This window comes from Coturnix japonica, chromosome 1 (assembly GCF_001577835.2).
Source record: "Coturnix japonica isolate 7356 chromosome 1, Coturnix japonica 2.1, whole genome shotgun sequence".
NCBI lineage: Eukaryota > Metazoa > Chordata > Aves > Galliformes > Phasianidae > Coturnix > Coturnix japonica.
Window position 1 is genome coordinate 68235704 of NC_029516.1, and position 26061 is coordinate 68261764.

Sequence of the window (26061 nt, forward strand, 5' to 3'; positions counted from 1 at the left end):
GGGGAGGGGAAGAACTTGCTGTAGTGCTTCAAAGATGCACTATATATGTAATGCAGCAGTACAGACAACACTAACAAATGAAGGCAACTGAAAATGCAGTACTCACCCAAAATATCAAATTGAAAAGGAACATCGTATATTTCAAACAACACAGGCAGCCTCTTGTCATGTTGCACTTCTTAAATTCTAAAAGGAAAACAAAGGATAGATCCAGGTAAAAGACCACATATTTGCTGCCTTTGGGTGCACTGTATTTGTCACTTTTTATGCCAGTCCCAGATCCGGTTTTGATGCCAGTGTGGTTCTGTGTGTGTGATCCAGCTGTGCCATAGAAAGCTCCGGCAGTAAAACCTCGGCTGAATTGCCTTCCTGAGGTAGAAGGTTTAGCAGAATCTGAATCTTTGCTATCCAAAGATGGACTCCGGTGAATTGAAGAATCCTCGCTGCTTGACTTCTCCATGATTTCTCTTTCCATAGTTGTCAGATTCAATGTACAGCATCTCTCAGTATTAAATGCAGTGCAATACAGGCTGTCTGTATTTTGCTTCTCTTTTTCTTCATACATAAATCAGATCATTAGTGCAGAATTTATTCACTGCATTGTTGCTATTTATCTATTTTTTATAGCAATGCAGGCTGTACTCTATTTGTAGCATGGATTTATTCATTAATATCCTATGCGTGCAGAGACTCATGATTTATCTTGATGAATCAGTTACGCAGAACTTCAATTTTTATTCAAGAGCCACAGGCTTGTTCTCTCTGCCCTTATTTTACAGCCTTCTAATCTATAGGCAGCAGATGGTTCTTGCGTCCATTTCCAAAAAGCTTCCGCAGTACACCTGGGAGAACTCCCTGCAGCCTGACCACTTTCCTTGCTCTAACCTTCCCTTTCTGAGTCTGTCTGATTCACGTGCTGTCTTTTTTTTCCCACCCATTTACAGTATTTCATTCAATAATCAGCTATCAGAGTGCACTCTGTGTTTCGCTGCTGATGAGAAATCATCCGCAACTGGGCATTTCCCACAGAAATCCCTGATCTAATAGCAAATAATAAATCCACCCTCTTTCTTGCTCCTCCCCTCTGCTTTCCATCTGACCAGTTAGAAGAAGCCTTCTCCCACAGGGCACGCCTCTGTGACACAGTATCTTTAATAGGATTAGAGTTACACTTGACTATACAAGTGCACAACAGAAAATCTCTTTAAATGTCAAGTACTGTTTAGCTATTTATGAGCTAGAACTGTGAGGTAATAGTACTGTTCCAATGCAATCAGTTTATGTATGTTCAAGTATACATTAGAGAGCCAAGAACTAGCCTTTCTTTGTACACAAATTGAACAGTGACTGCACAAACAGAATTTTCTTTGGGCTTAAACATCATGTAACAAGGTACTGGAACAGACTAGCAGCCAGCATACACTGAATAGATACATATCTCACTTGTACATGCACACAGCGACACCATCATTTCTGAAATAATTAACCTCCTTCTATTTACAGTCTTCTTAACTAGTAAATCAGAGATTATTCTTGTGTATGCTAATGTATCATCCTATGCTGTAAGTGGATTATGAACTAGAAACAGTGACCCAAATGTCACATTTATTTTCGAGATAGTAACACAACATGCCTGGCAGGACTCTAAAATGAGAAGGCAGAAGTGTGCATGTGTGTTGGAGACTATGCTCAAGTGGCACAAGGGAAAAGGGCAATAATTCTGATCACAATTGGTGCTTTCAAATTTGTCATTTTGTCAAGACTGTAAACATACCACAAGGATGTTGCAAACTGAGAAAACATTTAAACTGTAAATTCTTATTTTCTTTTTTCAAAGAAAGGATAATATGAGGCCGCTACAAAAGATATATAGCTACCAGAAAATGAAAAAAAAAAAAACAAAAAAAACCCGCAAAATCAGAACTAATCCTGTGAAATTTCTTTACTCTTAGATATCTATGCCCAACAGCTCCTTAAAATTCTGTTATTTTTACATTCCAACATTGGAATCAACTTCTTAAAGCAGTTATGTACTGTTATTGACAGGCTTTTCCTGTGAAAATATCCTTATTTTCCTATGAAAATAAACATTGAATGCTTCATGCCATAAAATACTTAGTATCTGTGAATGCACAATTCTTATCCCCTTGTTTGAATAACATTCTAGCAAGCAGACCCAAGCCTTTATTAAGCACGCTTATTCACTGTTTTTTAAAAGTCATTTCAGAATTACCTGCATCAGGTTTCTCCATCATAATTGCAACTATGTGATAAAGAAAGTGAAACACTGCAGCAGAAAAGTTTCTGCATGTAACACAAGGAGAAAAAAATCCAAAGACATGGAAATTTGGCATGCTGTGACCTGGAATCTTCCTGAGACACTGGAACAAGCAGGCCAAGTAGCATTCAAAGCACAAAGCAAATGCCTAAGTTTTGTTTTAGAAGAATGAAAACACTCTTCTCCTTAAAAATTTACTTGAAAATCCACTGACTGAGAAGTTCTGCCATTTCAATCCTACGCTGAAGCTAGTTACTTTCAGAATTTACCAAAATAAGCTCTCAGTAAAAAATAATGAGACTGTACAAGTAGTCTGTAGTCTAACATTTTTTTTTTTTCTGTTTACTCTTTAGTTTTCAAGAATACTTACAATGATAAACTAAAAAGCAAGGAGTTAGATACTCAGGGAAAAAAAAAAAAAAAGCTGTGTATTTGTGGAAAATATTGCATTATAAATACATGTCTCAGTTACTAACAGTTACATTACAATAACAAATTATATGCACCTTTTTAAAAAAGGATATTTTTGTGTATTTTATAATATACAAAAAATCTCAATAAATCCAGAGTCTGTAAATGGTGGAAACATTTAATATTGCTGGTTAAGAAAAAAAGCAATGCAATGCTCCCCCAAGCTTTTTCCTATTTTTATTAGCAGACCATCTTGATATTTTCCACAAAATCATAGAATCATCAATGCTGAAAAAGACAGTCAAGTCCAACTCTCACCAGTATTTCCCACTAAACCATGACCAATATCCTGACTTTTCTTAACACCTCCGCCACCTCCTAGGAAGCACACTTCTACACCTAACCACTCTTCTGGAGAAGAAGTTTTTCTTAACGTAGAAACTGAATCTCATCTGATGCAACGTGAAGCCATTCTTCCCAGTATGTTAATTATGCTGGAGAAGAAGTCAACACCCACCTCACCACAGCCTTCTTTCAGGTAGTTGTAAGAGAGCAATTAGGTCTCTACTGAGCATCATGCTCTCCAGACTGAACAATCCCAGTTCAATCAGCTGCTCCTCACAGACTATGTCAACAGACTTTCCCTCATCCACCAGTTGCTTGACTGTAAAAGGAGATCACGTTGATCAAGCTGGACCTGCCTTTTGTGAACCCATGCTGGCTGGGCCTGATTCCCCAGTTGTCTTGCACATACCATGTAATCTCACTTATGATGATCTGCTCCATAACCCTTCCTGGCACCAAGGTCAGGCTGATGGGCCTGCAGTTCCCCAGATCCTCCTTACAATCCTTCTTGTAGATGGGAGTCATGCTGGCAAGCCTCTAATTCTCTGGGATCTCTCTGGTTGACCAGGAATGCTGACAGACAGTGGAAAGCAGACTGGCAATTACTTCCGCCAGCTCCCTGAGAACCCTTGAAGGATCCCATCAAGCCCCATGGATTTCTGACAGTTCAGGTGCAGCAGCAGGTCTCTAACTGTTTCTACTTGAATTGTGGAGGGGTTATTCTATTCCTCATCTAAGACTTTTAGGTGAGGGGGATTGCTTCTTTGACCACTACTTATAGAGCACCTATTACTAAGAGCTGTCCATGACTGGCCAGCACCACAGTTTATAAAATAGAACAATCAAAGAAATAAGTGTAGCCACAATATCCAATTTCAAAATTAAAGTCTGACTAACTAGCACTAGGGCAAAATGAACAAGATTAGCCTCCCCTTCTGCTGTGCATAAAATAAACATATGACTCTCTCTTGTGGTTATGTTGTTACAACCAAGGAGACCTTACAAGCTTCAGTAAACTTCTGTCACTGTAGCTTTACAGATAAGTTGCTACCTCCTCCAGCTGTAAACACTAAGTTTTTAGTAGCTCAGTTAATATATCACACAGAACTGCTTACTTGGTGAAAAAAACAAGCAAAGAAGAAAGCAGTATTCAGATCCTCCAGCTATATTTTCATCAGCAATTACACTTAACTGTCTCTGTTTGACACTTCACTGGCAGGTGATGCTGTGAGGACATTCAACATTATAGCTGTCCCACTTGAAAGTAGAACCTCAGCTCCAAAAAGAAAACATTTTATTTTGCTGCGGTTCTTACCTCTGTTGAGTAATTACGGCATGAAAAACATTCAAAAGCTCACTATGTACTTCATTACTTTCCAATTACCAAAACAGAATTTTGTTGATGAAAGATGTCTCCACATAAAAAAAAATAAACTTAGTTCCACACACAAAAGCCTGGGACATCCATCTATGGGCTCAGCCAAGTCGCAGTGGTGTTAGACCATTTTCAGACACCAGATATTCAAATGAATGTCACAATGAAAAGGAAGGTTATTAATAATAATGCCCTAACAACAGGCTAGTTCTGCTATTGATACTGATTTACCTAGTCCCCTCCTGGAAACAACATACCAGATCCTGACAATTTCAGTTTTTATTGGTACTTTTAATAAACTTTTATTTTTATCTCATCAGATCTTCAGTGCCAGTTACACACAGCTGGACTGTGCATGAATGCCTCTGCTTCTTTCTTCCCACTTCACCAGCTTTTGTATCGTTTGTTAGAATCATGATGCAAACCTGAACAAAAGCTGAACAATTCTACACACATATTTACAACCACATAGTTATAAAGTCAAAACATAGATAAAAATGTATTTAAGCAGTATATGAAAATAAAAAGAACCTTTCCCCTTGTAAAAGACTGAAATTTAGAAAAAGAAAAAAGAAAAAAAAAGAATAAAAAAAAAGAATAAAAGCCGCAAATGTGAGAAGATTCTTCTTATTTACAATCTACAGAAGTACAGTACAAGACTTCAGTACTCCTCAGTTTTGACTTTTGCACTATCCCAATTCACAGAATCATAGAATCATAGAAAGGCCTAGGTTAAAAAGGATCATAATGATCATCTACTTTTTACCCCACTGCCATGGGCAGGGTTGCGAACCACTAGACCAGGCTGCCCAGAGCTACATTCAACCTGGCCTTGAATGCATCCAGGGACGGGGCTTCAACCTGTGCCAGTGCATCACCACCTTGTGAATGAAAAACTTCCTCATCATATCTGCCTGAACCTCCCCTGTCTCAATCTAAAACCATTCTCCCTTGTCCTATCACTATCTCACTATCCATCCTCATAAACAGCTGTTCTCCCTCCTGTTTACATGCTCCCTTCAAGTACTGAAAGGCCGCAGTGAGGTCTCCCTGGAGCCTTCTCTTTTCCAAGCTAAACAAGCCCAGTTCCCTCAACCTTTCTTCACAGGAGAGGTCCTCCAGCCCTCCTCCAGCCATCTTCATGGCCCTCCTCTGGATTCATTCTAAGAGCTCTGTGTCTTTCTTGTACTGGTGGCCCCAGGCCTGGACAAAGTACTCCAGATGGGGCCTAACAAGAGCTGAGCAGAGGAGGACAATCACCTCCCTCCCTGCTGTCCACTCTTCTTTTAATGCCCAGGATATAGTTGGCCTTCCAGGTTGCAAGCACATACTGCTGGCTCATGTCCAGCTTCTGGTCCACCAGGACCCCCAAGCCCTTCTCCATGAAGCTGCTCTCAAAGGGTTCTTCGCCCAGCCTGTATAAACACCTGGGATTGCCCCAGCCTAAGTGCAACAGCTTGCAATTGCACAATTACAGTATAAAAAGAACTATCAAACAGCAGAAGTCTTTTGCCTGTTGTGAGAGACGGCATTCCATTTTCCCCTTGGTCACTCTGGGAGTACATTATTAATACAGGAACTCTTCTAATTCTCTACAGTGTGTAGAAGTCCCTTGGATTTAAGGTTAATCTCTATTCTAAAGAGGCTGTATTTCACTAGCAGTCTGCTTTTCCCAATTAACTGGCAGCTGGTTGCTATGTATTAATGTAGCTATTAAACCTTAAAACAAAAATAAACAAAACAAAAACAGAAAAACCTTCACACAAAATGCTTCACCTGAATAGAGACAGGAGGATGACATAATTCACTTTTTAAATGCAATATACATCTCTCAAACCTGCACACTGATGCCATGAAAGAACATTTTAAGGCACATTCCCTTCATAACTTAGTTAATTTCTACATTGCTAAAATGCCCGTATTTTGGCATTTCATAGAATCATAGAATATCCTGAGTTGTAAGGGATCCATAAGGGTCACTGAGTCCAACTCCTGACACCACAAAGGATTACACAAAATTCAAGCCACATTTCTGAGAGTGTTCTCCAAACATTTCTTGAATTCCAGCAGCTCAGGGCCATGACCACTGCTTCGAAGAGCCTGTTCCAGTGTCCAGCCACCCTCTCAGTGAAGAACCTGTCTTAAGTATTTATGAGCATAAACTGTTGTGATTTCATGAATATGGACATTTAAAGTCACTGCACTAGAGCTGGCAGAGCCCCAGATGTCTACAACAGTCAATAAATTTACACCATTATTGTAGACTCCCTTTCCTATTATGTAATCAGCAGCCTCAGCCTTCATGTTAACCTGAAAGTGTTCAACTGACTGCCTGACTGGACAGCAATCAGAGATGCACGAATCATCAAAAGACTGTTTACCAAAAGTACTTCCAAGCAAAACCTGATCATAGGTTCAGTGCTTAGGTCCAATAGGCACAGGCCCACAGCTTTCATATGGGAGTCACAATGCCAGATTAATTATCTGCTAAGGGCCCAGAGTCAGTAGCCTCAGAACAAAAAGTTTTCTGCAGAGTAGGCTGAGTTCAAGGCAGAACATAGAACTGTCTTCTGATGAGCCCTCAGCATGACCTGGGGCAGAAATATCTTCTAACAACAGTGGAAGCTAACCTCTGCAATGGCTAAATCCTCTGCCTGATCCTTGCTCTCCCTGAGGTCTATCAGCTGTGGTAATAAGCTATAATGCCTAACAATTCCTCTCACACACTTCTTTTGTCATCCAAGTGAAACACTCCTGAAATCATGAGAAATGTTTTCTTTAGTAATAATTTGCAGTACTCAAAGTGCCTTTAAAAACAGCTCTCAAGTTATGACCAAACTATTGGGTAACAGCCGTATTCCATCCTGCTAGTTTGGGCTGGACTCTTCAATGGCTTCCAACAAGCTTCTGCAAAATCTAGTTGGAACAAAGTCCACAGTCAGTTTCCTGCCTTGAAGCCCTTTGGACACATAAAAGTAATGCTATTTGAGCACCTGTATCTAACTTTACAATAAAGATCCTTGCATGCTTTATGGTAACATTCAGTGTTATTGTCTATAATGTAATAGTCGCGCAATTAGTGTTCTTTTCTTTGCCAACAACAATCCTCAGAGGAGAAAAATAATTTATCCAGAATATTCATCTCAAAGAAAGGAGGCTAAATGGTTCTCATTCATTCTGAGTAAGATACAAGAAAGGGTGTAAAAATGAAACAAAGGTAAAATTCTTGCTGTAATGCAGCAGGTTTAGGAAACGGTACAGCTATTAGTGAATGTAGTGATCAGCTCATTGTAAGAGTATGAGGGGAAGAGAAAGTGGAAAAAAAAAAAAAAAAGTATACAATTTAACATGATCCTGTCTGCAAAGACACAAGTATGCTGAAGATCAATTATCTGGTTTATAGTGTTAGAATTTAATTTTTAAGCATATTAATTAGCCAGCCACTTTAAAGGCAGGAGGGTAGTATTATGACTAAATATAACCTATACCTTTACAGAATGAGTCACACAATTTGGGTTGAATCATCTAGTTCCAATCCCCCTAATATAGGCAGGGACACCTCCCACTAGACCAGGATGCTCAAAGCCCCATTCAGCCTAGCCTCGAATCCTTCCAAGAAGGGGACATCAACAAACTCTTTCGGAAGTACGTTACATTGTCTTACGACCTTCTATGTACTAAGGTGGACTCATTTACATTTCATGAGTGCTGGCTGTGTGCTAGCTGCAATAACAGGCAGTCAGAGCCTAATATGAGGAGTAATTAATGGATACAAGCATGAGTCTTCTTAAAACCCAAGCTCATGTTTCCTCCAGTTTTGAAAAGCTTGTTTATACCATCAGTGTCTCAAAGATAACCAAAAATAACTTTGATCAGCAGACAGCAACTAACAACCTTGCAAAAGGCTGCAATTCTTTAGTGGCAACTGAAAGACCAAAAAAAAGGGTGTTTTGAATGGGGAAAACTGTGTATCCTTCAGTTGGCTCTGATCTACTTAAGAGAGTAACAAGTATGCAATATTTATGTTATGAAGTATCTGTTCCCCTTTTGAAGTAGAACTTCATTAATTCATTACAAGCAGATGCTTCAAGTCACCCTCTGAACATTTGCTCAGAGGAATCTATTAAATACACAGCCATAACTGCATAGTAACTGGTATGAATCAGCATGGGTCTTTAAACCACATGAACAAAACAAAAGGCTTCCAAAATAATTCTACCAGATAGTAGTAGAAGGTGCTAAGTTACAAACATTTCTTTTAGGAGTTCAAAGAGTTAACTTTAAAGATGATAATGACAGTATGCACACAAACTTTCTCCCTTGTCTCCCCCATGTTCAAGCCTAACCCGGTATCAAACCTAATGTGATTATTAAAAAGGCCTTCCAAGTCTTCCATTCAGCAGAACAAGTTAATCACACAATCACAGAATCACAGAATTGTAGGGGTTGGAAGGGACCTCCAGAGATCATAGAGTCCAACCCCCCTGCCAAATCACAGGTAGGTGACCAGGTGGGTCTTGAATATCTCCAGAGAATGAGGCTCCACTACCCCTATGAGCAACATGTTCCAGTTCTCCATCACCCTCACTGTAAAGAAGTTCTTGTGCACATTTGTGCGGAACTTCCTATGCTCTGGTTTCTGAATATTTCCCCTTGTCCTATCTCCACACACTGCTGAAGAGTCTGGTCTCTGCCCACAACAACTTAGATATTTACAGACCTGGATCAGGTCCCCTCTCAGTCTTCTTTTCTCAACGCTGAACAGACCCAGTTCACTTAGCCTTTCTTCATACAGGAGGTGCTCCAGGCCCTTCACCATCTTTGTAGTCCTCTGCTAGACTCTTTCCAAGAGATTCCTGTCTTTTCTGTAATGGGGTGCCCAGAACTGGACACAGTACTCCAGATGAGGCCTCACCAGGGCAGAGTAGAGGGGAAGGATCACCTCCCTCAACTTGCTGGCTACACTCCTTTTAATGCACTCCAGAATGTCACTGGCCTTTTTGGCTACAAGGGCACACTGCTGGCTCATGGCCAACCTGTTGTCCACCAGGATGCCCAGGTCCCTCTCTGCAGAGCTCCTCTCCAGCAGGTCATCACCCAACCCATACTGGTACATGCAATTATTCCTCTCTAGGTGCAAGGCTCTACACTTGCTTTTGTTAAACCTCATCCAGTTTCTTACCGCCCAGCTCTGCAGCCTGTCCAGGTCTCGCTGAATGGCAGCACAGCCTTCAGGTGTGTCAGCCAATCCTCCCAACTTTGTACCACCAGCAAACTTGCTGAGGGTGACCACTATCCCCTCACCAAGGTCACTGATGAAGATGTTGAACAAGACCTGAGTCAGCACTGACCCCTTGGGAACACTGTTAGTGACAGGCTTCCAACTGGACTGCACCACCAATGGTGACCCTCTGTGCTCTTCCAGTCAGCCAGTTCTCAACCCACCTCACTGTCCACTCATCTATCCCACACTTTCTCAGCTTTGTTATAAGGATGTCATGGGAGACGGTATCAAATGCCTTGCTGAAATCAAGGTAGACTACATCCACCATTCTCCCCCCATCCATTTAGCCAGTGACAACATCATAGAAGGTTACCAGATTGGTAGAGCATGACTTCCCCTTGGTGACCACTCCTAATAACCTCATTTTCTTCCAATTGTCTGGAGATGGCATCCAGCACAAGCTGTTCCATCACCTTTCCAGGGATGGAGGTGAGGCTGACTGGCCTGCAATTACCTGGATCTTCCTTCTTGTCCTTTTTTAAGACTGGAGTGATATTGGCTATCCTCCAGTATACAGGCACCTCCCTCATTCTCCAAAATCTCTCAAAGATGACAGTTCAGCAATCACCTCTGCCAGCGCCCTCAAATAATAACTTTAACAGTAAATCTGCAGTGATGTAATCTACATAGAAATGCTTTGCTTGCTTCTGCTGTTTTAACCATAACTAATTCATCATCATACCTAATTTCTGAAACTCAACTGTTCTAAATTGCTAACAACTGGATCTTTTCCTTTCCTACTGCAAACTCACCAGGAAAATCTGGCAGATACATTCAGGAAAATCTGTATATCTGTCTCTGTTTGGAAGAAATATTATGCACAAATACAATTTAAATCAAAACTCAATTGTATAAAAAGCATTCTGAAATCCCATACTTCTTGTATTCCAAGGATTACTACAAGTTACACAAGTTCTGCATAACTTTCATTTATTCTGTCAATGTGAATGCTTGCTGCCTTGTACACTGAAAACAAAGGTTTTGAAATTGTAAACATATTAAGTAACTGAGCTAAGACTATAAATAAAAAATAAACTTCACTCCATAGCAGAAGTACTACGGAAGATCTATAGCTTACAAGAAAACAAAAAGCAGTAAAAGTTTAATCAATACAACCAAGAATTGTGGATACACAAAGAAAACAGATCTGATTAATTGTAAGGTATAATTTTTTCTGTGTAGAATCCTTTTCCAAACAGAATGATGACTTTTCATCTGCTCTATAATTCAATGCCAAGTTTATATACAATGATACAGAAAAAGACTAAGAAATCATCTTGATTATTTCAAACAAGCAATCAAACAATACTTACTCTAGTTCAGTGCCTCCTTAAGAGTGCCTATCATTATTTTGTAATAGTTTTTAGCGTCATTTTCAGCTTGCACCAAGGAACTCTTCACAGAAAGGTAAAACTTCAGCAAAACATTGCAAAAAAAAAAAGCTGCTGGGAAAGTAAGGCTGCTCCTGAGGTGCTGCAGTACTGATACAGTGTGGGAGCTGCAGTGACAGCAGCCAAACCCCTGTCTGCATAAAGCCAGCCCACAAGGAGCACAGCAACTCAGGACTGCAGCGAACAGCATGGGAAAACATGGTGTGGTGCATCAGAGAAGCACAGAATGGGCAGTTCAAGCTAGGCATTTGAGCGGGGGTGCTGAGTATCTCTCCCCACATGGGAGACTGGCTCACCAACCATCTGCCTCCCAGGCACAAATCCAGCCACAGTTTCTGGTACACAGAAAACTCTTGCTAAAAACAATGTGGCAATTCAGCTAGAGTGCCTACCCAAGATGGTGGCTCTTCAGGTCTCTAGCTGCAAGGAGTGCCTGAGCCTGTTGCTACCAGTGAAGGACAACAGGGATTCTACCTAAGTGACGTCTGAAAAGGTGATCTGCTCAGCATGGTGGCAGAACTCAAGGAGAGGCTAGAGAGGTCAAGGAGTGTTGAGGAGTGTGAGCAGGTGGAATAGCTGATGGAATAACTCCATGCCATACCTACATGAAAGGCACCAGGGTGATACCCTCAAACAGTGGTGGACCCGCTGCCCTGCCACCATCAGACAGAAAGGGGATTTAATAGATGGGGAGGAAAGAAAACAGGTCTCAGCTTGGCATAACAGGCAAACCATATCCTCAACTCCCGGGGTGCCCCTGTGTAATAGGCTTGAGGCTTTGGAACGTGAGGGATGGATGAGTGAGAATGCAGGGTAAGGTCCATCCAGCAGTTTGTCCACAGCAAGACAGTTGACTCCACACCTCAAGACTGCTTGTATCAGTAAGGAAAAAAGGGTAGTTTTGGTAGGTGATTCCCTTCTGAGAGGAATGGAGGGCCCCACACATTGGCGAAATCCTACCCTTAAAGAAGTGTGCTGCCTCCCCGGGGACTGGGTCAGAGTCCCCCTACTCTGGTTCACCCCTCTGATTATTATCCCTTACTGATAGTTCAGGCTGGCAGCAATGAAGTCACTGAGAGAAGCCTGAGGGCTATCAGAAGAGACTTCAGGGGACTGGGGCAGCTAGCTGACTGAACAGGATTATCCTTTCAGGGGCAGCAAGGGATACTGAAAGAACCAGGAAAACCCATCTCATGAATACATGGCTAAGAGGCTGGTGAAATCACAGTAATTTTGTTTGTTTTTTTCACCATGAGATGCTTTACTTGGTGACTGCTCTGTTGGATCTCACCTATCTCAAAGGGAGAAACAGATCCCAGCCCATGAGCTGGCAGGGTTCATTGAGAGGACTTACAACTAGGTATGGAGGAAGTAGGAGTTAAAACAAGGCTCATGAGAGATGAGCCTTAGGAACGATGCCAGGGTTGAGGGTGAGGCAAATGGCTCAGCTGAAGTGCATCTACACCAACTCACAAACAGAAGAAGCTGAAAGCCATCATGCAGCAAGTAAACTATGACCCCAAGTTGTGCTGGGGAGGTTCAGATTGGATATTAAGAAAAAATTATTCTCCAGAAGAGTGATCAGGACCTGGAATGGGCTTGTCCAGAGAGGCAGTTGAGTCATTGTACCTGGAGCCGTTCCAGAAATATTCAGATGTTGTACTAAGGGAGATAGTGTAGTGGGAAATACTGCTGATAAGTGGATGGTTGAACAGGGTGATTTTGGAGGTCCTTTCCAACCTGGTGGTTCTGATTCCACAGTTTATACAGATGTCTCAGCTTTGTCCCTACCTAACACATAAGCTATTTATACAGGTTTTCTCAAATATCTGTGATCTCCAAGTCTGAAAGACTACATCAAATCTACAGATGGAGGGGGGATGGAGGAAGGAGGTTTTAATGAATTCTTCACTATGAACTGTTCCTTAAAAAATTGTTCACAGGCATCAGAATGTCACAGAACTGTCTTCATACATTTACAACAACCCTCATATTTAAGATCCAGATTTTTTTTTTCTTTTTATATAAAAAACAAATACAATTCAAAGAATCCAAAGCAGATTTCTATAGTGTCTTGCATTCTCAGTGGGGAAATTAACAAACAAAACACTAAAGGCTAGTATGTTGCTATGTAATTGCTGCAAAGTTCTGTCAACCAGATTCTCTCTCAGGCTAGTTACTGGTAGCAATTACACACATTCTGTAAACAACTCATTGAAAGTAACCGATGATCTTTCAAAATCAAAAACTAGATTATAGACTATTGACACATATTTCTAAATGTTGAGAAATTTGAAACCAATGACTTCTAGAAGAGGAAAGGCATGGTTAGGGGCAGAATGCCAAATAAAGATAAGCTCAATAGGTGCTACATGCTATTTTGAAATGGAACATTCAGCCCATAAAATGTTAATATTGGGGCTGCAGGCAGACACAAAGTTCATGATCAGATGTTCCATCTAATACTACATCTAAATACTTTCCAAAAGGCTAATTAGCACTTTCCAGTAGCTAAAATAAATTATAGAAGATAATGATACTTTGCTCACAAGGACGCAAGGTAAAAAGATAAGCAACAGAAATAACTGACTTCTAGGGAAAATTTAATTTGGATGTAAGGAAAAAATAACATTCAGTGAGAGACTAAATAAATACTGGAAAAAATAATGTGGAGAGATGATGGAACTTCCCTCACTGGAAACATTCAACATTCCACTTGACCTATCCCTGGAAAACGTAAACAAAGACTGGTTTCAACAGAAGGTTGGACAATACAGTCTCCAGTTGGTTTTTCCAATACAGACTTTTCTAATACTATAACTTTTTGCTCTGATATTCAACTATTGAAGCAGTTTCGCTGTGATTATCACAGCTTAACTCCTCCCCAGAATGTAAAAGACTTAGATGGAACTCCATAGTGCAGAGGTCTCTAAGTTCAGAGTAGCAGTCACTTACTTAGAATGTAAGTACAATCACAGGCATTGAAAAACTGGTGAAGTGTAATTGCTAACACTTTGATGAGGAGAAATATCTTACCAGTAACTAGATTTTTCAAATTAGCAACAGCCTTATCCTATCAAGTATCCAAAGAGCATAAAGCCTTTGATATTCGACTGATTTAATCTGGTAATTATTCTTTCTAATGTGGTGACTACTATCTTGCTGAAATCCACATCTGACAGAATAAATGACAAAACAAACTTCAGCCTCTTCCATCATCATATTCTGTATTTCTTCCACCCTATTTAGAGCATGAATCCAAAACATGGGTGTATTCAATAGAATGCAAGACCTTCCCCAAATACAACAATATAACTTATCTACAAACACAGGGATTAATAATTATTTAAAGACTTTGTTAAAATAAATCTATAACCTAGAGAAACACAGATGAAGGGCTGTTCTAATCTCCTCAAAAACAGATTTCCAAAAGATTTCAAACTGAAGTTATTTATGTAGAAGAAATCATGATCCTTGACCACAGAGATGCTAAAATTTACTGTGATGCTGAAAATGTGTCACGACAGTGGAAAGCTATTTAACAACTTCAATTTGAGTTTATACAATTTTAGACATGCTTATTTTCTTAACATTGCATTACCAGCATAAGCTAATGCTAGTTTTTGCAGACAGACTTCTAAGTTGGTTCAGATATATCATCTGCTACAAATCTTTCCTGTAGCCATAGTTTTCTGTCATCTATCCTTATAAGCATTTTTCTTTCTTTTCCTTATAGCCTCAGTAAGAAGAAGAAAAGAGTGTGAAACTGCACAAACACAACCAGTGAAGAAAAGGGACAGAAGAATAAGGAAGGATATGGGACAACAGGGGAGAAAGAACCTTTTGTTCAATCATTCACCTTAGTTCAGGGAATCACAAATTCTACTGTAGTAACAGTGACTAAAGCATTAGTCCTGCATCTTTGCATCAGATCCACTTCTAATGGCAAATAGCAGCATATGGAAATACCTCCACTGCTGTGTTTTATGTTTTCTGTGCTATATTACAAGGAGCATAAAATACTAAGAAAACAGACATGAATTTGTTCCTTGGATGGTAATGAAAAGAGATATTGTAAGAAAACTGTTGAAGGAATTAAAATGTTTTATTTCACAACTTCCACACTACTAAACACTAAATCTTATGATCAAACTGAACAATCCTACTCACATACCTGCAAAGTAGTGCACATTCTTTTCATTGTTAAACATTTTTGTTCTCTGACGTGATTTACCTTTTCAAGGATAATACTTTGTTTTTCCTCATAACAAGTGATCATGTTCTAATCTAGTGCCTGCCATAACCTGGAGAAAAAAATAACTCACTGCAGTCCAAAATAAAAATCCATTGCATAAAAAGGCTTAATAAAAAATAGCAGTTCTATTAACAGAACTATGTCTCCCTAAGAGTTTTAGAATTTTTATTTCAGCATGCTAGCATGCAATTTCAGCACACACTTAAACAAGTTAAACATTTTTAAAAAGCAGATGTCTTTCATGTTGCTGTCATCATTGCAAAAATGTACTATGCTCATATTCACTCTTATGTCTCCATAAACATTCAGCAAGCATTGATAAAAGTCAGTGAATACAATTTTTTCCACATGGAGGAATTCAATTCCACATCTTTGCTTCATACGCACTTCCATGTCAAACACCATTTTGTCAGACTGCTTCTCTGCTGCCATCTGTCACACAGCAACAAAACAGAATACTGGTGGGACGATTCAACCTCTACTACCATACCTCCAGCATCAGCCTCTGACATGGTAGGCCAACATAATACAATACAAGGCATTACTTTTGAAGCAGCCCTTGTAGTTTATTTCTGGTGGCCTCTCTGCTTCTGCAATTCCCAAGCACACAAACAAAACAAGAACATAAACAAAAGCACAAAACTCCTGCCTTACATATAATTGAAGGTTGGTGTAAGTGGCATGGTGTTAGCAACAGATTCTAGTCACTCTTACTTCCCCAAACCACACAACTTATTTTCACTCTGTATTTTTGTGGAAATGAGATTTATGCAATAATAAGACCCATCATGATCTTTCAGTAACTTTTAGATGCTTCAAAATCTGCAATCAGATCCGGGATGGGAGATGACAGGATGTAACAGATGCCCTGGAAATCCAACACAACACTCAGTAGGATATGTTCGACATACTGATAACAGCAAGACAGAATAGCTCTCCCAGAGTAAAGCATGTGCATGACTCCAGACTAGCATTCTGTGTTCTGTGTTATTAGCATTCATAGCTGAGTTAGTGATAAACAGGGGATGTCAAGTCAGCTGGAGGGCTTGGAGTCTGGGGGGATGGACAATGACTAAGATAGAGAGACTACTGAGGTCAATCAAAACCATAAGTACAAAAGAAAATCAGGACATATGCACTATGCTTTAGCAGAATTTTAAAATGTGCAAGACAGAATTGCAGCTAGGCAGTCACACTCAAGTGTGAATTCTCAAGTACACAACATAAAATTAGCAGGGATATTCACAAATAAGGTAATGACAGTCTGATATCTTTACCAATGAATCACAGCCATGTGCAGAAGACTCACTGAGTGCAGGGTATTCTAGAAGGGAATTTATGGGCTCCCATCATAAAGGCATCATGACTTGATTGGAGATGGTAGAATCTCCATATATTAACATGAACATCATTTTTATTTCTACACCTATTAGGATTAATACTTTTAATTAATTTAATTAATAGGCTTTTGAAGACCTCCAAGGAGACTCCACAGCTTCCCTGGGCAACCTGTGTCAGTACTTGGTCATTTTCACAATAAAGTGCTTCCTGATATTCAAGCAGGACCTCTTGTACTCCAGCTTGTGCCCACTGTGCCTTGTCCTGGCACTGGGCACCACTTAGAAGAGTCTGGCTCTATTGTGCACCCCCCCTGCAGATATTTATAGTAAAGATTTGTGCACTGAATCTCCTCTTCTTCAGGTTTCATCTCTCTCAGCCTCTTCTCATAGCAGAGATTCTCCAGTCCCTTGATCATCTTGGTGGCCTTCCACTGGACTATTTCAACAACATCCATACTCAGGAGGGGAAGAAACACCTTCCTTGACCCATTGGCAATCCTCTCCTCAGGGCAGCCAAGAATACCATGATCCTTCCTAGCAGCAAGGGCAAATTGCTGACTGGAATCATAATCTGGAGCATGAGCTAAAAGATATGTCAAGCCTTATTGGAGAGCCAAAGCTCTGAAGCTGATAGAACATTTCACTAACTTTAGAGTGGAGTTTGATTGAAATTATCAGCTGAACAACAACTGACATGAAGGCAATAATTGCTAGGAGAAGATGAGGCAGAAAATCATCTTAAAGGCTGTTCTCATATAACCACTGATAAAGGATAAAATGATTCCTAAACACTCAGACATATAAAATGCTTGACGCATAGCTTTTGCAGTTCTCAGACAATGCTCAAATGTTGGCCAATCCCAACAACATCCAGATTTAATTTTTGTTTGCTTTTGTTTTGCTATTGTGTTTTTTGTTTTTAACCACAGCAGTCTTTTTTTACAATTGGCAGAAACGTGTTAAGAAATCTGTGTAACACAGACCACTCTAACGTCACTGAAGGTCTGAGAAAAAACATCCTAACACCATTGAGAACACAAGATAAATGCTAAGACTAAAAAGAAGACAAAAATACTAACAATAGTAAAAGCCATTAAGTTTCTGAAGAAAAATAATATTAATATCCATCTAAGTATCCAAGTAAACTTATTTCTCCATTTCAGTCAGCCAACAAGCCTTCAAGAGTCTAACACAGAATCACAGAATCATATCTAGGATCTAGTATTCATGCAGTACGTTCATATAAGCAACTCACCATGGGCTTATTTATCCAACACTCTTTAAAAATTTTATCAGTTATTTAGATAGTGAGACTGAGTGCACTCTCAGCAAGTTTGCTGATGACACTGAGTGATGTAGTTGATACAACAGAAGGAAGGGATACCACCCAAATGGACCTAGAAAAGCTTGAGATGTGGGCCCAAATGAACTTAAGTAACAAGGCCAAGTGCAAGTTGTTGCACTTGGGTTGGAGTAATCACAGACATGAGTACATACTGGGAGAAGAAGTCCTTGAGAGCAGCCTTTGTAAGAAGAACTTGGGTATTCTGATGGACAAAAAGCAGGACATGAGCCAGTAGTGTGGACTTGTGGCCCAGAAAGCCTACCTTATCATCTTGGGCTGCATCAAAAGAGGGGTGGCCAATAGGGTGAGCAAGGTCACTGTTTCCCTTTACTCTGCCCTTGTGAAGACCATCAAGACAACTGTTCTGGAGCCCCTGGCACAAGAAAGATGTGGAGCTTATCCAGAGAAGGGCCACGAAGATGATTAGAGGGCTGGAGCACCTCTCCTATGAAGACAGGCTGAAGATGAGTTTGTTCAGCCTAGAGAAGGTTTTGGGGAGATCTCACTGTGGCCTTTCAGTATTTAAATGGAGATTATTAAAAAAAAAAAAAAAAAAGAAAGGTGTAGACTGACTTTTTACATGGTCTGATAATGATATTATCAGAGGGAATGGTTTTAAACTAAAAGATGGGAGACAGGTTAGATGTTAGGACAAAAGTCTTTACTTAGGGGGAGGAAAGGCACTGGAACAGTTGCCTAGAGAAGTTGTGGATGCCCCATCCCTGGAGGTGTTCGATGGCATGTTAAACAGGACCCTGAGCAACTTGATCTAGATGTTGGAAAACTGCTCATGGCGGAGCTATATGATCACTATGTCCCTTCCAACTCAAGCTATTCTATGATTCTATGTTCTGTTTGAAACTTATCTTCCCCAAAACCCTGTGACTGCCAATTTAAGCAGAAAATTAATCCTAAAATTCCTTTTCCAAGTATAAAAACCATCCTTATCTACATCATATCTCAGATACTCAGAAAAAAAGGGAAAAAAAGATTATGGCTTGCCCTGATCCTTAACTGTGTCTAAATAAATAAATAAATCATTATTTTTCAGTCAAACAAGCTTTTCAGGTTAGAACAGCGAGGTTTGTTTACTGTCACATACCTTCCTTATTTCTTTCAAATAGTGCAATGAGATAAATGTGCAAACTACATATTTTCATGGAAATCAGACTAAATGGCACAGTTCATAATCAGCTCTCAACTCGCATCTAGCTTGGTAAAACTGAACCACTCTGTATCCTAGAGGGACATGGGAAGTTATCAACAGTGATAAAGAATTTGAGGGGTACCACAGTAGTTATACTAAACTTTGAGCTAGAGATCACTTTCTGCTTGGTTTTACAGCTCTAAAGCCTAATCCTTCCCAGTAGTTTCTAAAACAAAGATGCAATACCAATATCAACAAAATATCAGTTAAACTGGCACTGTCCAAACTTGTTCATAGCAGTTACACATGATTCTTGTTGAAAAAAGCCAGCCATGAATCTGGTACCTTTACATTACTCTTATACCATTGCTTATAAAAAGGAAGCTGAAGTAACAACCAAAAAAAAATGTTATCCACATTCTTGTTACATGGATTCAGAGGACTGCAGAGACCATACAGCACATTCTGAAACAACACACACAACTCATCATAAAAATATAGATGCCAAGAAAACTATTTGAGAAGTTGCCTTCAGAAGATCTATCTCTAAAACACAGTCAGTTGCCTACCCTTTTTCTAGTATACCTTCCATAGTAAAGTGTTATATTAAGCACCATAATCCCACAATTGTGTGGAAAAGTTCATTTAATCCATGATCTGAAAAGTTGTGGGTTCAACTACTTCCCTTCTATCACTTTCAAGTCCATCATATCCTAGAATGCTTCTAGGCACTTCCAGACAACCAGTTTTACCTACAGGTCATCCTAGTACCTCAAAATGCTCACAGAGGGTGTACTGACTCATGCAATAGAACTAAGTTTACTGTAAGCAATTTCCATGAACAGTTCATTGTCCAGGCCCAAATGCATATGCAAAAGTTTAAAAGCATCCTTACCTAATGGCATGAGCAATGTGAAGTCTGATGCTCAGGAAGGGTTCTAGGACACTAACTACAATTTTCTGCACCATAAATTTGTATTGAAAGCACCTCTCTCCCTGCTTCTGTTTAGTGCATATGCTCTATGAAACATATGTGCTGATTTAAAAGTTCTCCAAACTAAATTACATTTTTCTTTCCCCTTCCATATCTATCACTACTCCTCCCCTTTGTGTTATTTTTCTGCTCTGAGGGTCAAAGTTCTGTTTACCTTTAAAGCTCATTAAGATCATTCTATCCCACTTCTCTTGTATCATTAACAATGTTACATAACAGTATAACTCCTAACGTACGTAACTAATTCATTCCTGTTGATAGCCAACTTCTGTTTAATACCTTTTAACCAATTTTCAATCCAACCAATATCCCTCCTACCTAAACTAATTTCAATTAAACTTCACGTTAGAAAGCTAACATATGTTCTCTATATGCACAGATTTAATATGTATATACTAAATGCACAGATATACATATTTTCCCTTCATTCCCTAAAAACATTCATTTTGTAACTCCATCAGAACAACAATCATATTGTCTGGTGAGATCCATTTTATGAACTCATGTTGTTACTGTTTACAGTTCTATCACCTTGAAGACAGCTTTGGATTCTCTTTTTAATATCAGCTCCATTATTTTTCTAATGGTTACACTTTTCAAACAGTAATTCCTAAGAAAACCTTGCCTTCCTTTTGAAGGTCAGCACTTTTCACTCCTACAGACACTTCATTTTAGCATAAAGATAACAGTCATCAAGTTATTGCACTAAAATGGCTTGCTGAACCCAAACCATGTAAAGTCTGTAGTGGAACTGAGAAAAATAATTTGTTTTTCAAACACTGCCTTAATCGCTCTGGCATTAAAACAAATTTTAAGTCATGCTTTTGCTACAAGAAACAAGTTAGTGATACTGTTTGGACCTGCAGAATACTTCAGGTTGGAAAAGACCTCTAGAGATCACCTACTCCAACTAAATTCAAAGCTGTATCACATTATTTAACATCCTGTCCAGCTGAATTCAGAAAACTTCTGAGGCTGGTGATCCCACAGTTTCTTACTGTAACTTCTTCCTACAGAAGCACTCTCAGGGAAGAGTTTATTCTTTGTCTCCATTCTTACTCAACAACCTACTGTGACCACTGCCTCTTGTCCTTACTGTGAATGTCTGAGAAGACTTTGTCTGCTCTACACACAACCCTACACAGAGTAAAGTAAGTACATCAGCTTATTTTTTGGGAAAGAAAACCAGATACCTAGGACTTGTAAACATCATGTACTCCAGATCCTTAAAATTCTCCTACTGGTTCTTCTCTGAATTTACTTGTTAGCATCTTAGATCTAATGCTGGACAGAATGCTGCACATGTAACCTCAAGTACTGAGCAACAAGAAACAAAAATTATCCCTTCCCTTGACTTACTAGCTACATATTTGTAATCAAAGTGCAGTACACCCTTGATCTTGATTGCTGTGAAGATTTTTATCCAGGTCATCAATCGCTTGCTGGCAAACTATATTTCTTTTTCCACATGGTTTATTTGTCCTCTTCTGAACAGGAATCTTATAAAGTTCAGCGAGGAGAACTGCGAAGTGCTGCAACTGGAGATGAACAACTGCCCGGTGGCGCAGTGGTTAAGGACGCCGCCTTGCAACACTGGGGCCCGGAGTTCGAATCCCCCCTGTGGCGCAAGTGGTAGAAGTGCCGCTCTGCTACACAGGAGGCTCGAATCCCGGGGCTTGGACTCGATGATCTCTAAGGTCCCTTCCAACCCGCATGAGACTATGATACTATGATACTATGATCCCAAGCACCCCAAGTACATGCTGGGAGCCCACGAACTAGACAACACCTTGGAAGAAAAGTTATCTAAGACCCCTGGTGAACATCAAGGTTGAACATGACCCAGGAATGTCCCCTTACAATATACAAGACTAACAGCATCCTGAACTGCATTAGGCAAAGTATCTCCACCATGTCGAGGTAGGTGATGCTTCAGCACTGGTGAGGCCACACCTGGAAGACTACGTTCACCAGTACTATTGAGCACCAGGTCCAGTAATGCTTCTTATCCAGTTGGTTTGTCTAATATGTGGACCAGAAAGTTATCCTCAGTGCACTCTAGGAGTCTCCTGGATTACTTGCAGTCTACTATGTTGCTTTCCCAATAGATATCTGGGTGACTGAAATCCCACATAAGGATGAGAGCCTGCAAGCATGACACTTCTTATAGCTGAAGCAAGATGGCCTTGTCAATATGCTACCCTTGATCAGGCTGTCTGTAGTAGATATTGACCACCAGATGTTCCTTACTGGTTTGGTCCCTGACTATTACCCACAAGTTCTCAACCTGATCATGGCAGTTTCTCTGAGGCAGCTCTTTGCAATTTATTTCTTAACAGTGAGGGCTGCTACCCTTGCCTACCTCTTTTGAAAAGTTTGTAGCTCATAATCATCATGCTCTAGTTGTACAATTCATCTCATCACATTTCTATGATAGCAATTAGGTCATAGTTTTCTAGTAGTGTCCTGAATTCCTTTGTGACAAATCTGCGGTTTTTTTCCTGTTGCTTCCTAAAGTGACATGTTTCCTGGCTCTTCTCTGTCACAGATGTGTCCATCCCCCTCCCCCACTGAATCAAGTTTAATGGTCTACCCAGCTTGCTTACCAAATTTGAACCTCATCCCATTGGCTTCAGCCCAGCTCTCCAGCCTGTCCAGATCCCTCTGTAGGACCTCACTACCCCCAGGCAGATCAACACTTCCAGCCAGCTTGGTGTCATCTGCAAACTTTCTGAGGGTGCATTCAATACCCTCATCCAGGTCATCGATAAAGATATTGAAGAGGACAGACCCCAGCACTGACCCCTGGGGAACACCACTAGTGACTGGTCGCCATCTGGATTTAACTGCACCCACCACCACTTTCTTGGACCGGTCCCCCAGCCAGTTACTTATCCAGCCAAGAGTGTACTTGTCCAAGTCATGGGCTTCCAGCTTCTGCAGAATACTGTGGGAGACAGTGTCTCCAAGATTACATCAACTGACTTCCCCTGATAAATTAGTTGGGTAACCTTGTCATAAGAGCAAATAAAGTCTGTTAAGCAGGACTTTCCCCAGCTTGTGAAATCAGGTGTTCTTCACTATCCCAGAATAATCCTCATAAATTTGCCAGTCTTTGAAATGAGATTGTCTAGCCTGTTATTAGAAGAGTGTTCTTTATTGCCCTTCTTGAAAATCCTTGAAAAATGTTTTCCAGCTTCTAGTCAAATGGATCCTCTTCAGATTCCCAAGTCCATTGAAAACTAATTGGGAGAGGTCTTGTGATGACATAAGTCAGATCTTTGAGAACCCGCAGATGAATCACAACAGTTCCCATAGATTTACATGCAGGCAACTGAGCAGCAAATTGCCCACTTGCTCAGGATTGGCTGAGAGTTTTCTACAACAGTCACAATCCTCCAAATTAGCCCATTATCAGGAAAAAAGTGAAGATAGCATTGCAAAGCCTTTTTGAGAAGAAAAAGAAAGCTTTCAAGAAAGGAGAACCATGTCTGTGGAGAACAAGGTTTCCTTGTACTGATCTGTATGTAGGTATTCAGTCAGCACAATCATCTCATGATTAACACTGAAGTTTCTTCCTAGGCTGCAGTGGGTTAGCAGCTTAAAGTAATCAATTGCAAATTCAAGCTCCTGAGTTCCTCCATCTTCTCACTTTTCCTGCAGCATTCCACACTTCTCAGGTGTGGCCATGGGTATGAGGACTGCTCCAAAAGTAAGCCATCTATTTTATTATGTTGTCCCACCACCTCAGAGGTAGATGTTGGTGGTATGGCAGTAGAAGTTGAACCTTCCTACCAATATCCTGTTACACTCTGTTGTCATAAGACAGACAGCAGCAGAGGGGAAGTCTGACAAAATGGCATCTGACATGGAAATGCATATGAAGCAAAGGTGTGTCACTGAATTCCTCCATGCAGAAAAAAATTGTACCCACTGACATTTATTGATGCTTGCTTAACATTTATGGAGAACCTACGAGTAAGTGTTACCACACTGATGTGACAGGTCGTCTGTTTCAGCAATGGTGACAGTAACATGAAACACAAACCTTGTTTCAGATGGCCATACAAAGCTGTCAATCCATGAAATGAAGTGCATCTCAATCAGGTCATCCATGCAAATTGGTGGTGACCAATGTTGGGGAAAAATAGTGATTTGTATTTGAGAATTTGCTCTATCAAATAGTGTTGCTGTGCTACTTGTACCTGTTGTCATTTACATGGAAATAAATAGGAGGCATTACGTTCAGAGCAACCTATGTACCCATTCAGTAAGCCATTTCAAGAAAACGAACTGACTGAAAACTATTCCTATGAAATAAAATATAATTAATCTGATCAAAGTAGCTTCACAAGGTACTATAATAATGAAAGCACAATAATGAAAACATGCAGAGAGAAAAGAGAGGGCAAATCTCAATCCCAGCAATCACTATTTAAGTTTAACTTCAAATACTCTGCAACTACCGCCTAAACGTTTCTGTTCTTGGAAGATTCACTCAGTGGATATTCTTGTGCAGAATGATACATGCCATTTTATGGCTAAGCAAAGGGCTACCAATTGCAAAAGCTTGAACAAGAAGCTTCTAGAGGGGGCAGGAAACTGATTTTAGGTTTGTCATGATTAAAGAGATGCCTTTCCCAACAACTGGAAGCTGTTACTTGAAGCTTTCTTTGCAGAGCTGGTATCCTAGAAGACAGAGGAAGTGTTATTTTAAAGTCATTAAATTGACATATAAGAAAAGCAACTTTGCCAGTCAGTCAGCTGTCCTGTAACAGAACCACTGGTAAAAATTTCAGAATTCAAGAAATTCATGTTTAGGATCCTGAAGTGAAGAGCAACTTATCTAAATAAAACCCTGAAGTTCTTGGCTTTTTTTTTTTTTTTTTTTTTTCTTTTTCATTATTATAATACATTGTTAATACATTCTTATTATAATACATTTAATACATTATTAGCAGCTCTAAAGTTTTGTTCCTTGAATGTTTTGAGAAGACACCTTTTGCCAAAATCAGAAGAAACACATGCTGAATAAATTCGTACCAATGTCACAGAGCAGAATTAGAAGTTTATGAATCATATTCTATATTGAGTATATAACACATACCGATTTCTATGCCTTATAAAGTATATGTTTGGGCTTTTACATATGTCCATAACTAACAACAAATAGAATGATTCTATCCTTTAGGGTAAATCAAAACAAAAGTACAACAAAGCTATTTCACAATCAATAGAGTCTCTGAACTTCCATATGTAAAAGAGTACACAAATAAGTGCTCCTCATGTCCTAAAAGTCTGAAGCATTCCAATATCATCACAATAAGGTCAATACAGGCTGTTTTTGGAGCAAAGGATGAATCGCATACACTAATTAAACTATAAAAAAAAGAAAAAGACCATTCCTTGGCTGCACAAAACTGCAAGCCCCTTGAAGACAATATAAAGCAACATCTCAAGGGAACAGCTGGGTGTGATCTCGCTGAAAAGTGGCATCAACATGAATCCACATGAGGCAAATGAACTAAAGTCATGCAAGTTACCTTAAACCCATTATTCACCTAACTTTCACAGAATTAGACTCACAGAAAAGTAGAATTCAAGAACTCACATAGCATGCCCTTCTTTCCAAAAGGAGTATCAAAAGATAGAGTCAGTTGCTCAGCAAGAATCTCTATGTCAGTTCCAGTCCTGCCAGATGCTGCATGCTACTCTCACAGCTGGGAAACGGGAAATGCTATGTAACCACTATCAAGGAAACCAGAAGAAACACATTAGCCTCACACCTCTGTGACAATTTTCTTGTGTCTTCACAAAAATTTCAGAAAAATCTAATCTAATTACTGTTCAGGACTGCACTTTCCATACAAATACACAAACAGCTTGTGCAAAACAT

General features: G+C 39.8%; 1 protein-coding gene across 5 annotated transcripts in view; it reads right to left on the reverse strand.

The window, feature by feature from the left end:
• The window catches only part of TSPAN9 (tetraspanin 9), a 135806-nt gene that overhangs the window by 56687 nt on the left and 53058 nt on the right, over positions 1-26061 (reverse strand). For 3 of the 5 annotated variants that reach the window (XM_015871566.1, XM_015871574.2, XM_015871555.2), the window contains one exon: positions 107-186. The exons of 1 other annotated variant lie outside the window; for it this stretch is intronic. In XM_015871566.1, coding sequence (XP_015727052.1) covers positions 107-169 — 63 coding nt within the window. In that variant the 5' untranslated portion in view covers positions 170-186. Of the gene's footprint in view, positions 1-106; positions 1034-26061 lie in introns of those variants that run through there. One more of the 5 variants, XM_015871546.2, reaches the window with a different exon arrangement.